The 13,736-nt window shown below is 38.2% G+C and overlaps 1 protein-coding gene across 1 annotated transcript in view; it reads right to left on the reverse strand.

Moving 5' to 3' along the window:
* Positions 1-864: 864 nt before the first annotated feature.
* AHR (aryl hydrocarbon receptor) overlaps positions 865-13,736 on the reverse strand; it is a 58,848-nt gene continuing 45,976 nt past the window's right edge. Inside the window, exon 11 of the mRNA XM_090287136.1 lies at positions 865-1,058. Coding sequence (XP_090143262.1) covers positions 945-1,058 — 114 coding nt within the window. The 3' untranslated portion in view covers positions 865-944. The remainder of the gene's footprint in view (positions 1,059-13,736) is intronic.

The following is a 13,736-nucleotide window of genomic DNA, read 5'->3' on the forward strand; positions in this document are numbered from 1 at the left end:
TATCAAACACAAATATTTTCAGAAGTGCACTAGACATACCTATAAGGCTGATTATCTTTGCATTGTTTGTAAAATATTTAAAAAGTTATAAACACATTAAATTTCCATTAATAGGGGATTGGATAGTGGGTGGTACATGAACACAGTAAATCACTACCCAAATCCTAGAAAAGAAAAATGGAATTATATGTATAATCATGCAGTTGCTGGGGAGTGGTAGAGAATTTCCCCACCCTATCCTTCTTTATTTCTTCTGGCTTAACTAGCTATAAAATAATAAAATAGACACAAAACGAGATTAACGGGAGAGAAAAACAATTTAATATATGCATACAAAAGACTAATAATGTGATTCTCAGATCATAAAATGAGGCTCAAAGAAGTGACCGGACTGGGCATCTTTTTATAATTTTTAGACAAACAAATTTTTGAGAAATTGACAGGACAAAAGAAGTTAGTGGTATGAGAAAGGAATCTAAGCAGGTTTGGGTCTTCCTTAGTAAGGAATTTAAACAAGGTTTGATTAGTAAAGGCATCACAGGCTTGTTTATACATGCTTTTTGACTCTGCATTTTATAATTCTGGTGGTAAGGTTGTCTCTCAGTCCTTCAGAAGTGGGCAGGGGACATGTCATGGAGATATAGTTTATGCTTTTAAGAGGGACACAGGAGAGTCAGAGAGCTTTTCCTGCTCTTGCTGCTTTTCAGGTGATTTTAGTTCAAAATAATCAATATGTCATTGTGGGTCATCTTGGGGACAGCCTGCCCTGGGCCCTGACACATTTGACAATATGTTGAGTGAAAAAGCTTTACACACACACACACACACACACATACACGACATGGAAATGATCGCATATGAACAGAATATGAAAGTATACACATCAATACAGCAGGCCATTAAAAATGGCTACCGATGGAGAATGTTTTGGGAAGATGATATGTTCACTTTGTTTTATGCAGTCCTTCATTCTGAATTTTTCTCAATAGCAGGTAACTTCTTTTGCAAGCATAATCAATGTTTGGCTTTTTACATTGGACATACATTGCTTCTGTAAGCTGAAATGAACAATGAAGATGAACAATTTTTAATTACATAATATTATCAATTCAACTACTGTTTTGTAATCAGTATATTATTGTCAAGCCTTACTCATCGTGCATAATTTATTATATCAGAGGCCTCTCTTCTTGATCTCTGTATGAATAATTTGTTCCCTTCTAATTGACTCTCTGCCAGGTGATCTCAGTAGGCTCCACAGAGCAAAAGCTATTGGGTTGGCCAAAAAGTTCACTTAGTTTTTTCCGAATGATGGCTCCAGTAGTGCTTAGTTGTCTTTAACTTCATTTGAAACAATTTTGTTAGGTTGTATTGAGATAACTGTCATATCAATGTGCATTTTTAAAAATTATCAAAATTGGTGAATTTTTGTGCAGCCATTTTAATATTGAAGGTGGAAGAAAATAACATTTTTGGCATATTCTTTATTATTTCAAGAATGTAAAAACACAACTGAAAAAAAAATTGTGCAGTGTATGGAAAAGGTGCTGTAACTGATCAAATGTGTCACAAGTGGTTTGCAAAGTTTCTTGGTGATATTTATGTTCTGGCCAAATGATTCTTTGCTATGGGGCTGTCTTGTGCATTGGAAGATGTTTAGCAGCGCCCCTGGCCTCTGCCCACTAGAAGCCAGTAGCAGGAGAGAGCTGACATACTCAAAATATCCAAATCAATACTTATTGATGAAAGTGAAAAATGTGTCTTTTATGGAAAAAACTAAATGAACTTTCTGGCCAACCCAATAATTTCATGGGGGCAGTTGATAAAGAGAAAGCTACAGGAGGTAGGTAGAACCTCTCAGAACACCACCATTTAACTCCATTTCCTGACCATCTCCAACACATGAAACTGTGTTCTTTTGGAAATGTTCCTTTTTCTATTAGTGGTTTTCAACCAAGGGCAGCCAGCCCTGCATGCTAAGAGGCATTTGGCAATATCTGGATAAAGTCAGGATTGCCACACCTGTAGGTAGGGCTGTTACTGGCATCTTTTGGGTAGAGGCCAGGGATGCTGCAAAGTATCCTACAAGGCAACAGCACAGCCCTCCCCACAAGGAAGAACGTCTGTCCCAAGATGTCAATAGTGCCATGAGTGAGAAATTCTAGTCCCCATCAAGACAAAGAAAGGCATTCCTTTTAAACTGATGGGGGAACTTTATGCTTGCTTGCCTCATAAAGTCAGCTTCTACCAGCTCTCTTTTTATTGTCCAGCTTTATTGAGCTAAAATTTACAAATAAAATTGTAATATATTTACAATTTGAAACATTAGAATTTGATAAGCATATATATTGTGTAAGGATTCCCACCATCTAGTTAATTAACACATCCATCACCTCACATATTTACTCCATCCCACCTCTCCACCCCATTTTTCCCCCTTGGTGAAAACATTTCATTTCTGTTCTCTTAGAAAATTTCAGTTATAGAGTACAGTGTCATCAGTTTATTGCATATTAGGTCCTCAGACTTTATTAATTTTATAACTGAAAGTTTGTACCATTTTACCGTCCTCTATTGCCTCCACCCCTGCGCCACTGCAACCACTTTTCTATTCTCGTGTTTCTATGAATTTGACTTTTTTTTTTTTTTTTTTGATTCATCATATAAGTGAAACCATGCAATATTTTTCTTTCTCTGCTTGGCTTGTTTCACTTAGCGTAATGCCGTCCAGGGTCACCCATGCTGTTGCCACTGACAGGATTTCCTTCTTTTTTAAGGCTGAATACATGCTACATTTTCTTGACCCATACATCCATCAAGGAACACTGAGGTTGTTCCTATTCTGTAGCTTTTGTGATCAACGCGGCAATGAACAAGAGAGTACAGAGGTCTCTTCAAGATCATGGTTTCATATCCTTTAGTTATATACCTAGAAGTGGGTTTGATGGATCATACAGTAGTTTTATTTTTAGTTTCTTGAGACACTTCCACACTATTTCCCGAAGTGGCTGTACCCATTTACATTCCCACCAATAGGGTAGGAGGATGCCTATCTCTTGGTTGAAATTTTCAGTTGTTTCCTACATTGTTCTCCTGACTTTGGTGAGCCTTTTTATGACCATTATTTTGAACGTTTATATCCATTCATTAAGATCTGTTTCTAGACAGTTCTCTTTTTCTTGTGTTTGGTATATGTATTTCCATTTTTTCGTTTTCCTTGATTCTCTGTGTTGGTTTCCATGCTTTAGGAAAAAGCAGCCCCCTTGCCCAGTCTTGAGAGAGTGGCATCGTGTAGGAGATGAACCTTATCAATCAGCCCAGCCTGAGCTTCAGGTTTTCTCTCAAGCCTTTGTGATTGCCCAGGCTGCCTTCTTTGTTCTTAGTGATTCCCAATAGTTGAACGTGGGCCAAAACCCGTCAATGTCCCCAAGGAAAGGGTCACATTCCGTGCCTAAATGCAGGCTAAATGGAAGATAGACCCTTAGGCAGCAGCTGAAAATGTATGTTGTTAAACCTCTTCTAGGGAGAAACTTGTAGATGGGCTTTTTTTTTTTTTTTTTTTTTTTTTTTGCTTCCTCTGCACCAGGTCCAGATGTATAGCGGCAGTGGGGTGCTCCTGATTGCTACAGTTTTGTTGAACTTGAGAATGGAGGGCCCATTGGCTATGAGAGCCAGGCACAGCAGGGACTCACTCCTTGGCGGCAGCTGTAAACGCTAGGGCACAGACACGGGTACAAGCTCCTTCCAGGAAGGTACTGGTGACTTGAAGCAGACTACATGGAGTCAGTGGGAGAGGTGCCCGTCAGTTTCCCTGATCTCCAAGAGGGGTGCAGCCAGCCAGCCCCTATTTGTGTGCTAAATTAGAAGCCTGGCCCACAGGCAGCAACTTGCAAAGTAAGCAGATGGACCTTTTCCTGGGAAAGACTAGGAAACTAGCAACTTTGCTTGCTCCTGCTGCACTACGCTCCAGGGTAACAGCCCTATGGCAAGGGCTTGGCCCCTTAACAGTGGCTCCTTTGTTTGCTGTAGTTTTATGGACACTAGCCTTGTTGGCTTTAAGAACTAGATGTCTTAAAATTGGGGGTACTAAATGTTGGGTCCCAACCATTTGTTCATTAGGGAAAAGCTGGGAGTTCCCTCCCAATTATACGGTGTTGTGCTGAGAATGGGGTTTATGCCAAGAGTGTGTCTCAGCCTTTCTTACCTATTTGAGGTAGGTATTTTCTCATTCACCTGATGTGTAGGAGTCTTGCGTTAGCTTCTGGATGTTTTCTAGAGGTAGTTGCTCTGTGTGGAGCTGTAGATTTTGTGGTGGGGGGAGGTGAGGAATTCAGGGACCTTTTATGATGCCATTTTAGTGGACGTCCCTATACCTATGTTGATGGTTTATGTCAAACCTTTAGATACGCTTGCATTTTTTTATTGGCGCAATTAAGGAGATTTGAAGAATTTGGACACTCTAAGGTATACACTGGCACCATTACAAAACCGTAAAAAGATCAGCTACCATGAACTTCGTTGACATGTATTCCAAATTGAACTCTGAATGTTAAATGTTCTCCCAGCACCAGTTATATCTGATACCACAGTGTAAACCAACGTTAATTTTGGACTGTAATAAAGAAATATAAGTATTTTTTTTTTGAACAAAGGGAACTGCAGCCCAGGAGACATAGATTCAGACAGTAACCTAAATTGTGTTCCACTGAGACAAAGGGGAGGCCACCTTTTATAGGTAAATTTCCTGCCCAGGTTCTCGGTTAGGTCCATTTTATGTAAATGAGGTATCCAAATTGTGCAGTTCTCATTGGACAGGACAAAAAACCAGGGTTTCTCTGCAAGGGTTGACTCAGATGGCATAAACAATCAGGGCATGGTGCAGGGAGCTGAGAGTTCAGTCTAAGGTTCTTCTCAGTATACAAAGTACCTGAGGACCTCTATCAGCAAATGGCTGCTACACTCTTATTGATCATAAAATGTGGACCCTTAGTTGGCCATGATGAATCCATCTCAGCAGATAAATTCCTATTTGGGGTTCAAATCAAATGAAATTTTCTTCTCAAGAGTCCATAACAGCTTCTAGTAATTTGGGTTGGAATATAATTATTTTTCTTCCTTTTTTAACATTTTTGTTTTGTTATTTTTTCAAATAATTCCAAAAAGGAAAAATAAATTTGATTCAAACAAGAACACATAAAATAGTATACAGCATGAAGAGAAATGTAAATGCAAAACAACAGTAGAGAAAATATAACTTAGAGTATAAGGTTAATACATGTAAGGGAGAAGTGAAAATATAACATGTGTAGGCTGTAAGAGCACAAATTATTGCTCTAATTGTACATTCATTTGGGTTTAAGCTTGCTGGTGTTCAAAATCAAAAGAGAATCAATTGTAGTTTGAGGCTAAAACATGCTGTTTTTCAAGTTCTGACACTAAAAAAGCATATGGATCTTTTCTAAGGGACTTAAATACAATCTCTATAGTAAATGCCACAATATCTCTCATAAGACTTCTTTGCCTAGAACCCCTCAACAAAAACTAAGACCAAAAACACCAAAACAAAATTCAGTAAAACTTTTTCGGCAAATGGTCGAGAATAATATGGCTATATTACATCAAGCTTGATGAAAAGAAAAATTAAGCATGAATTTATAGGTGATAGAGAAGAGACCATACAGTGAGTAACTGAGTAGTGGAAACAGCATTAAACTCTTCCACACAGTGAAAGGCTAAATTGAGGAAACTGTGTGCTTAAGCAGAGAAATGGCAAATAAGTACATTGTGGATTTGTAGTATCATGGGTGTTCCAAATCCTGTCTATAAAAGAAAGACTCTGAGTCATAAGAACAATCTAATAGAAGAGACTGAGATCTTTCCCCATTGATCAGATTTTCTCCAAGTATTTTCCTCAGAATATTAACATCATATGATGAGCTCTGAAACTGTTTCCAAGGTCAAAGAACTTGGAAAAATATTGCACAGCAGTTGCATTTCTTGGAAAAGTATGATGCACAGTAACACCTTAGAAATCAGCAGGAAAGAAATCTGATTCACTTTTCTTTCCACAGTGTTTCCTAAACTTATTTGATATCAGATACACAAGGTAACATCACATGTGACTAATATTCTATAAAACACACATTGAAAAACATGCAGTTTCTGAAGACATAGACTCAATGTGCTTTGCTAGTAAGATTAAAATCATCTTGAAATTGTCATTTTGAAGAATATTCTAGGAAACAGAATAGCAGACATTAACTCAAAGCTCTTGCACACCCACAGCCAGATTCAGATTCTGGTATATCTATTTCAAACAAGTATAAGATGGAAGTATAGCATCCTCAGAATCATAAAAGGTGAGTGAAAATGTAGTTATTGAATGTCTAGAACATGAAAGATAATCAGAAGTCAAAGTTCTATTCTGTACTATAAAACCTGTTTGGGAAATTTATTTTTATTTTTATTTATTTTTCAGTTTCCATTTACTTTCAATATTATTTTGTTTTGGCTTCAGATATACAGCTTAGTGGTTAGACAATCATATACTTTACATAGTGTTCTCAATAGTTCCAGTATCCAACTGGCACCATACATGTTATTGATTATATTCCCTATGCTTTACTCTACATTCCTATGACTATTTTGTTACTAACAGTTTCTACTTCTTAGTCCCTTCACCTCTTTCTCCCAGTAACTTGATTTTTTAATAAATTTCGAAATGCTGTAGTTTGTGAAAACTACATGAAAATCTATTATCTAAATGTTCTCATATTTTTGTTTTAAACGGGGTAGACTCATAACTTTTTAAATGTCTAATTTTGAGTTAAGGACATTTCTTTAATACATACACAAGTGTAAGAATAAATTATGTAAATGGACTTTGTGCTGAAGTACACACTAATTTTCCAGGAAAGATAAAATTCTGTCAAGAGCAATGAGCCATCCAGAATATCCTAGCTGATTATGAATGTTCAATGGAAGACATTAATTTTGTATCTCACTGGATTCAAAGAAAGAAACCTCCTAAAAGATTAGTCAAATTGCCAAATTATTTTTTAAGTAATTTATTTATTTGTATATTTATTTATTTTTTAGAGAGAGGGGAAAGGAGAAAGAGGGAGAGAAACATCACTGTGTGGTTGCATCTCACTCGCGCTCCAAACTGGGGACCTGACGTGCAACCTAGTCATGTGCCCTGACTGGGAATCGAAACAGCGACATTTGGTTCGCAGGCCGATGCTCAATCCACTGAGCCACAGCAGGCAGGACCCCAACTTGCCAAATTATTATTAAATCTGGTTATGTTAACTTACTAGACAAATGAGGGACAATTTAGGTAGAACAAGTATTAAGTATCTCACATTCTAGTCTCAGTTTCCTTTATTGCAGGAATAATAATTCCTCAATAGTAACTCCACAATACATTTCACAGTAGTAATACTACCTTATTGGCTAAAGTTTAAACCCACAGTCCAGCATATGAACTTCAAGGGAAATTGTCACTGCTTGATGCAGGTAGTTAAACCAATGATTCAGCTCTTGCTGTATGTAGCCTACTGAAGACCATCCTGAAAGACTAAAAACTGTTTGAACTTGGAAGTTGGATGACTTGAGTGCAATCTTTTTTTAAAAAAAAAAATTTATTTTTAGAGAGAAGGGAGGGAGAAAGGGAGAGAAACATCGATGTGTGAGAGCTACATCAATATGCCCCCAACGGGGGACCTAGCCTGAAACCCAAGCATGTACCCTGGCAGGGAGTTGAACCGGCAACCCTTTGGTTCACAGGACAGCACTCAATCCACTGAGGCACACCAGCCAGGACAAGTGCAATTTTTGATGCTACCAGTTACTAGCTATGTGGTGTGGAACAATCTCCTTGGATTCTTCCTTATCCATACAAACTTGCCTTTATAGTGTAGTAGTCAGAATTAATTCTAGTCATGGACATGGACTGCTGTGAGAATAAAGCAGTGAACAGATGTATACTGCACTGTGCTCAGACAAGAAGAGCTTTTCTGACGGTTTTGGGTCATTCAGTTTCCTTTAATGGTCTTTTGTTAGACCCTACAAAATACTAACATCATAGCATAGATAAAAACTGACCTTCTTTCACACACAGGCATTTAGATGCGGGGCTTCAAAAGGCACCCTCAAAAGAGCTTTGCTAAGTGAAAGAGCAGTACAAATACTTAAAGATGTATCACACACACTGCTTGTGTAATGTCTGACTTGCTATATAGTAAAGCTATTTTACTTCTAGGAATCAGTTTTTCCTGAAAAAAAAAATTAGGGTTATTTGTAAAGACCAGACACTTTTACCAAGAGACCCTTCTTCAGAAGCACATGTGAGGCTGTAAGCAGTGTGTTTGCTGGCTCCTGACACAATCCAAACATCTGCAACAGGCAAAGCTGCAATGAAACTGGGAGTTGGCTGTGTTCCTCCACATTTCTTTGCAGCGCCAAAGCAAGACTGCAGCCCATCAGGCACCACTGTCATCTCATAGAGCCTCATAGAGTGGAGGTTCTTCTGCAGGCATGGCTGAGGAAGAAGAAGGGTGATGGGGGAACACCACCAGACCACCAGACCTCCCAGGTCCTCCCTCATAGAAATGCCAGGGAGAGGTACAGAGGACACCTTTTCTATTTTTTAGAAATGATTATAATAGAGAAGTAAATGTCTTCTTCCCAAATAGCTCCCTTGTCTTCTTAAAAGCTATAACCACTGTATGAGTTTCCTATTGCTGCTATAACAAGTTACCACAAACTTAGTGCCTTAAAAACATAGTAAAATTATTATAATACAGTATTGGAGGTAAGCAGTACTAATCTCGAGATGCTGGCAGGGCTGTGTTCCTTCTGAAGGCACTAGGGGACAATCGGTGCTCTGTGTTTGCCAGCTTCCTGAGGCTGCAGCACACCCAGCCTGGGGCCCACCACCTTCAGCCCAGCAGCAGAGCATACTCAAACCAACCTCTCTCTCTCTCTCTCTCTTCTTGTGTGTGTAACCCCCGCTTCTGTTACCACATCCCCTTTTCTGGCTCTGACCCTCTTGTTTTCCTCTTATATGGACTCTTGTGATTACACTGGGCCTGCTGACAGAATCCGGGGTACCTTTCTAATCTCTAGGTCCTTACCTTAAAACCATCTGTGAAGAAGATCTTGCCATCTAATCTGATTAGAATAGGAACATCTTTGGGGGGGGGGGTGCGATCATTATTCTATCTACCTGAACCATCAGTCTGATTACTTTTTAAAATATAGTTTTATCATGTATAAAATTGGGATTGGTACATTTACCTCATGGAAGTATAGTGAGTCGATGAGAGAACCCTAATGAAGCAGCATAGCAAAGCGTTTGCATGATGGCTGTTAGAAGACCAACTCTGACAGAACTCTTAATTCAGAGGTGCAAATCCCAGACTCTGTCTCCACTGCTGCCTGTGTGACCTGACTAGGCCACTTTGCCTCGTTGGCCTCAATTTCCTCACCTCTAGGGTGTCACTTGTTTTCTTAGCAGCCTGTGAGAATTGGCAGGGATGACCCAAGTTTCCATGTGAGCCCATCTTCAAAAGAAAGGACTCACAACCTCTCCACGGCCTAGCCTGCTTATTTACAGAAGTATTAAGGGGAGTGTTTCACATGGATCCACACATCACTCTCTCAGGTCGTTCAGCTCTGGGCCCTTTCAGTTTACTCCAGTCCAGCAAAGAAAACATAGTGGGAAGGACAGGAAATAGAAAATGTAAGACAATGATGACTGGGACTATTAGAAGGGCCAAAAAAGGCAAATAATTTCATGGACATTGCACATAACTTTAGCAATGTCCAAGGGAATGATTATGGAAAACATGTGATAGCTTCTGGAAAGGCAGACAGGAGTGCAATCATTACTCACAGTCTTTATTCTTTTATCTTAAGGTGCTACTTTACTGAGCCAATCTCTCTCCTGGAAATGCCCCTCAGGGTTCACTGATCCCCATTTTATCTTAAACTACTCTTGGGTTGCATATTTCTCTTCAATAGTTTCTGTACATCACTGTATCTACTGACTGTACCTTTATTAAAAAATAATATAGATCCTTACTAGAACTACAGCCTTAACAGAATTGTGGCAACTCACATGAAAACATACCAAAAAATTGATGATATCAAGAGAGAAGTGACAAATAAAGTAGAGATAGCAGTAAGGCCAAAGAGCACCAATCACTTCGCTGAAATAAAGGCAGAAGGAACTGTTGCCTTGATGTAAAAATCTGAACTCTGCTTCCAGGCAGCACATAGAGGTAATTGATCTAAACTATATAGCGCTTTGCCAGAAGTCTTTTTCTAGTCTAAACTCTGACTTAGTTCTGCATCTCATAGAAACCCCTGAATAAAATGGACAGTGGAAAGGGCAATAAACAGATTTTCATTTTTACAAAATTGGGTTGCTTTATAATAACAATAATGGTAGTGGTGCTGGTGGTGATGTTTTGGACAGAGAAATCTTCCCATTGCTCAGGTTTCCAAGAGAAGGGATGAGCGACCCTAACCTATTTTTAGTTATGTTGGAGATGATGTCATTGCTGAGTGAAAAGATGAGTAGTATATTACAGGGGAGGGGGGAAGGTAGAGAAAGGTCCATCAGCTGAGGCAGAAGCCTCTTTTTTCTTGTATAGAAGAGGTCCAGAGGCAAGCAGAAACAAGTTTGGTGACCCCAAGTCAGAGGAACCCTAGTTCAGCGCATTTTGGTTTCATCATCCTTGTTTATGGCTATTTGCCTTCACAATTCAAGATAGCTGCTTGCTCTCCATCCATCATCAGAGCCACATGCGCTGCCTGGGAAGTGAGAAAAAGCAGAAAGGTGGGGGGCGGGGGGAGGCTCCAGCTGCATTAAGTCTTTTTAAGCAACCTTCTGGAAGCATCACACAAACTTGGCTTTCATATATTTGTTCTAAATGATATTAGTTACACCTATTACACAAAAGAGGCTGGAAATATAGTCTTTTTAATCCTCAGACTGACCAGAGAAAAGTTAGGGATCTCTTGCTAAGAAGGAAGAGATGATAATGATGTCGGTTAAGTCTTGGCCACACACATGGTAAAAGTTTTTGGTAAGACTGTTTCACTTTTGTCACTTTTTCTAGCAAGAATGCTTATCAGAAAGTGTTTGGCCAGGGCTATGGTTAAGAGTGGCTTTTACCAATAAGGAAGTAGGCAATTCCAGAATATAAGCAAAAATATTGCTGAAATCCTGATCCTAAGGTCTAAGCTAATGGGCTGAAAAAGAACAATGTGTCCTCAGGGTGAAGACCTGGTGGAACAAAGAAAGGATTGGGAAGAAAAAGAGGCTGTGATTAGAAGAGGGAATTTCAAGTGGACAGAAGTTAAGGCAGTTACCAATGCTCAGCCTGAGGTGTGGCTGCACTTCACTGGCATGGAAAACAAGTTATTATCGTTGACATATAGGAGCTTTGGAAACAAGGGCATTGAAAAGGATGATGGCAGGAGATCAAAGTGGAAGAGACCATTGAATTGGAGACTGAAAACCAAGATCTCATCAAGTCAGCAGGAAACAGAATGAGAAGGATTGGGGTCAGTGCACAGATTTACCTCCATTTGAAATAAGATTTTTGATCTTGCACGGCCATAGTAATGGCAAATATTTATTGCTATGTGACAGTCAGAAAACTATTTTTTAACTTAAAAATTATTTTTATTTTTATTATGTATTTTTAGCCCCGTCCACTGATCCCTCCCCTTTGGTAATCATCAGCTTGTTCTCTATGGGCCTGTTTTTGTTTATTCATTTGTTTTCTAAGATTCTGCATATAAGTACAGTCATACAGTATTTGTCTTTTTCTGACTTATTTCACTTAGCATAATACCCTTCACATCCATCCATGTTGCAAATGACAAGATTTCACTCCTTTTTATTGCTGAATAATATTCCATTTTATATATGTACCACATCTTCTTTATCCATTCACCTATTGATGGACATCTGGGCTATTTCCATGTTCTGTCTGTTATTACTAGTAATGTTGCAAAGAACATAGGGGTGCATTTAACTTTTCAAATTGGTGTTTGTGTTTTTATTGGGTATTCAGAAATAGAACTGTTGGATCACATGGAAGCTCTATTTTTAATTTTTTGAGGAATCTCTATACTGTCTTCATAGTGGCTGCACTAATTTACAGTCCCACTAATAGTGTATGAGGGTTTCCTTTCCTCCACATCCTCACCAGCCCTTGTCATTTGCTGATTGATGATGACAGCCATTCTGTCAGGTGCAGTATCTCGTTCTGGTTTTAGTTTGCATTTCCTGAGCATGAGCATCTTTTCATATATCTGTTGGCCAGGTGCCCTCTTGGGAGAAATGTCTGTTCAGGTCCTTTGCCCATTTTCAATTGGATTAGTTTTTTTGGTGTTACGTTGTATGAGTTCTTTATGTATTTTGGAAGTTAACCCATGAATAGATGTATCATTCGTGAATATCTTCTCCCACTCAGTTGGCTGTGTTTTCATTTTGTTGATGGCTTCCTTCTCTGTGAAAAAATTTAAATTTCATTTATTTTTTATTTGTTTCCTTTGTACAAGGAAATGTATCCAAAACAATATATTGCTAAGAGCAATGTCAAAGAGTTTACTGCTACATTTTCTTCTAGAAGTTTTATAGTTTCAGGTCTAACATTTCAGTCTTTAATCCATTATTTTGTTCATTTTTGTATATGGTATAAGGTGGCCCAATTTCTTTTATTTTTCTTTTTTTTTTTTTTGCATTTGTCTGTCCAGTTTTGCCAACACCACATATTGAAAAAAATTCTTACTCCATTGTATATCCCTGCCTCCTTTGTCAGATTGGCCATAAAAGCAGGAATTTATTTCCTGACTATATTCTATTCCATTCGTCTATATATGTTTTTAGTCCAGTACCATACTGTTTTAATTGTGGTAGCTTTGTAGTATAGTTTGACATGAGAGAGTCTGATACCTCCTTTGTTCTTTCTTGAGATTGTTTTATTTGGTGATTTTTGTGTTTCCACATAAATTTTAGAATTATTTTTAAGGACATTTTAACCATATTAATATTTCCAATCCATGAGCAAAGCATATAAAACGATTTAAATAAATTATTTTAAAATAATTTTAATTTACAGAAAAATTATCAAGATATAGAAACTTTATTCCCTTCATCCTGGTTCCTGTAAGTTAATGTCTTACATAGGCATAGCGTATAGGTCAAAACTAGAAAATTTCTTAGTTACTATTATAAAACTAAACTTCATTCACATTTCTGCATCTGTGTTCTAGTACTCTTTATAGGATACAATCCAAGATACCGTACTGTATTTAGTCAGGTTTCCTTAGTCTCCTCTGATCTGTGACAATGTCTAGGTCTCTTTATTTTTCATAACCTTGACATTTTATATTCTCAGAAATTTTGTGTAATGTCCCTCAATATGGTTCTATCTGATCTTTTCTCATGGTTAGACTGGTGTTATGTGATTTTGAGACTATATTGAGTTGAAATGTGCTTGTCGTAAAATCACATTAGAGAAGCTGTACTACCATGATTAGGTGGTGTTACTTACCCTTGAACACTCACTTAAAGCAACACTTGCTATATTTCTACAATGTACTCTTTGTTTTTTCCCTTTCTGTGTTCTATTCTTTGGAAGCAAGTTGCTGAGGGCCTAGCCCACACTCCAGAGGGAGGTTTAATAAGCTCCATCTATTGGAGGGTATAGTAT

The sequence above is a fragment of the Furipterus horrens genome, unplaced genomic scaffold, assembly GCF_987537825.1.
Source record: "Furipterus horrens unplaced genomic scaffold, mFurHor1.1.pri manual_scaffold_9, whole genome shotgun sequence".
Lineage (NCBI taxonomy): Eukaryota > Metazoa > Chordata > Mammalia > Chiroptera > Furipteridae > Furipterus > Furipterus horrens.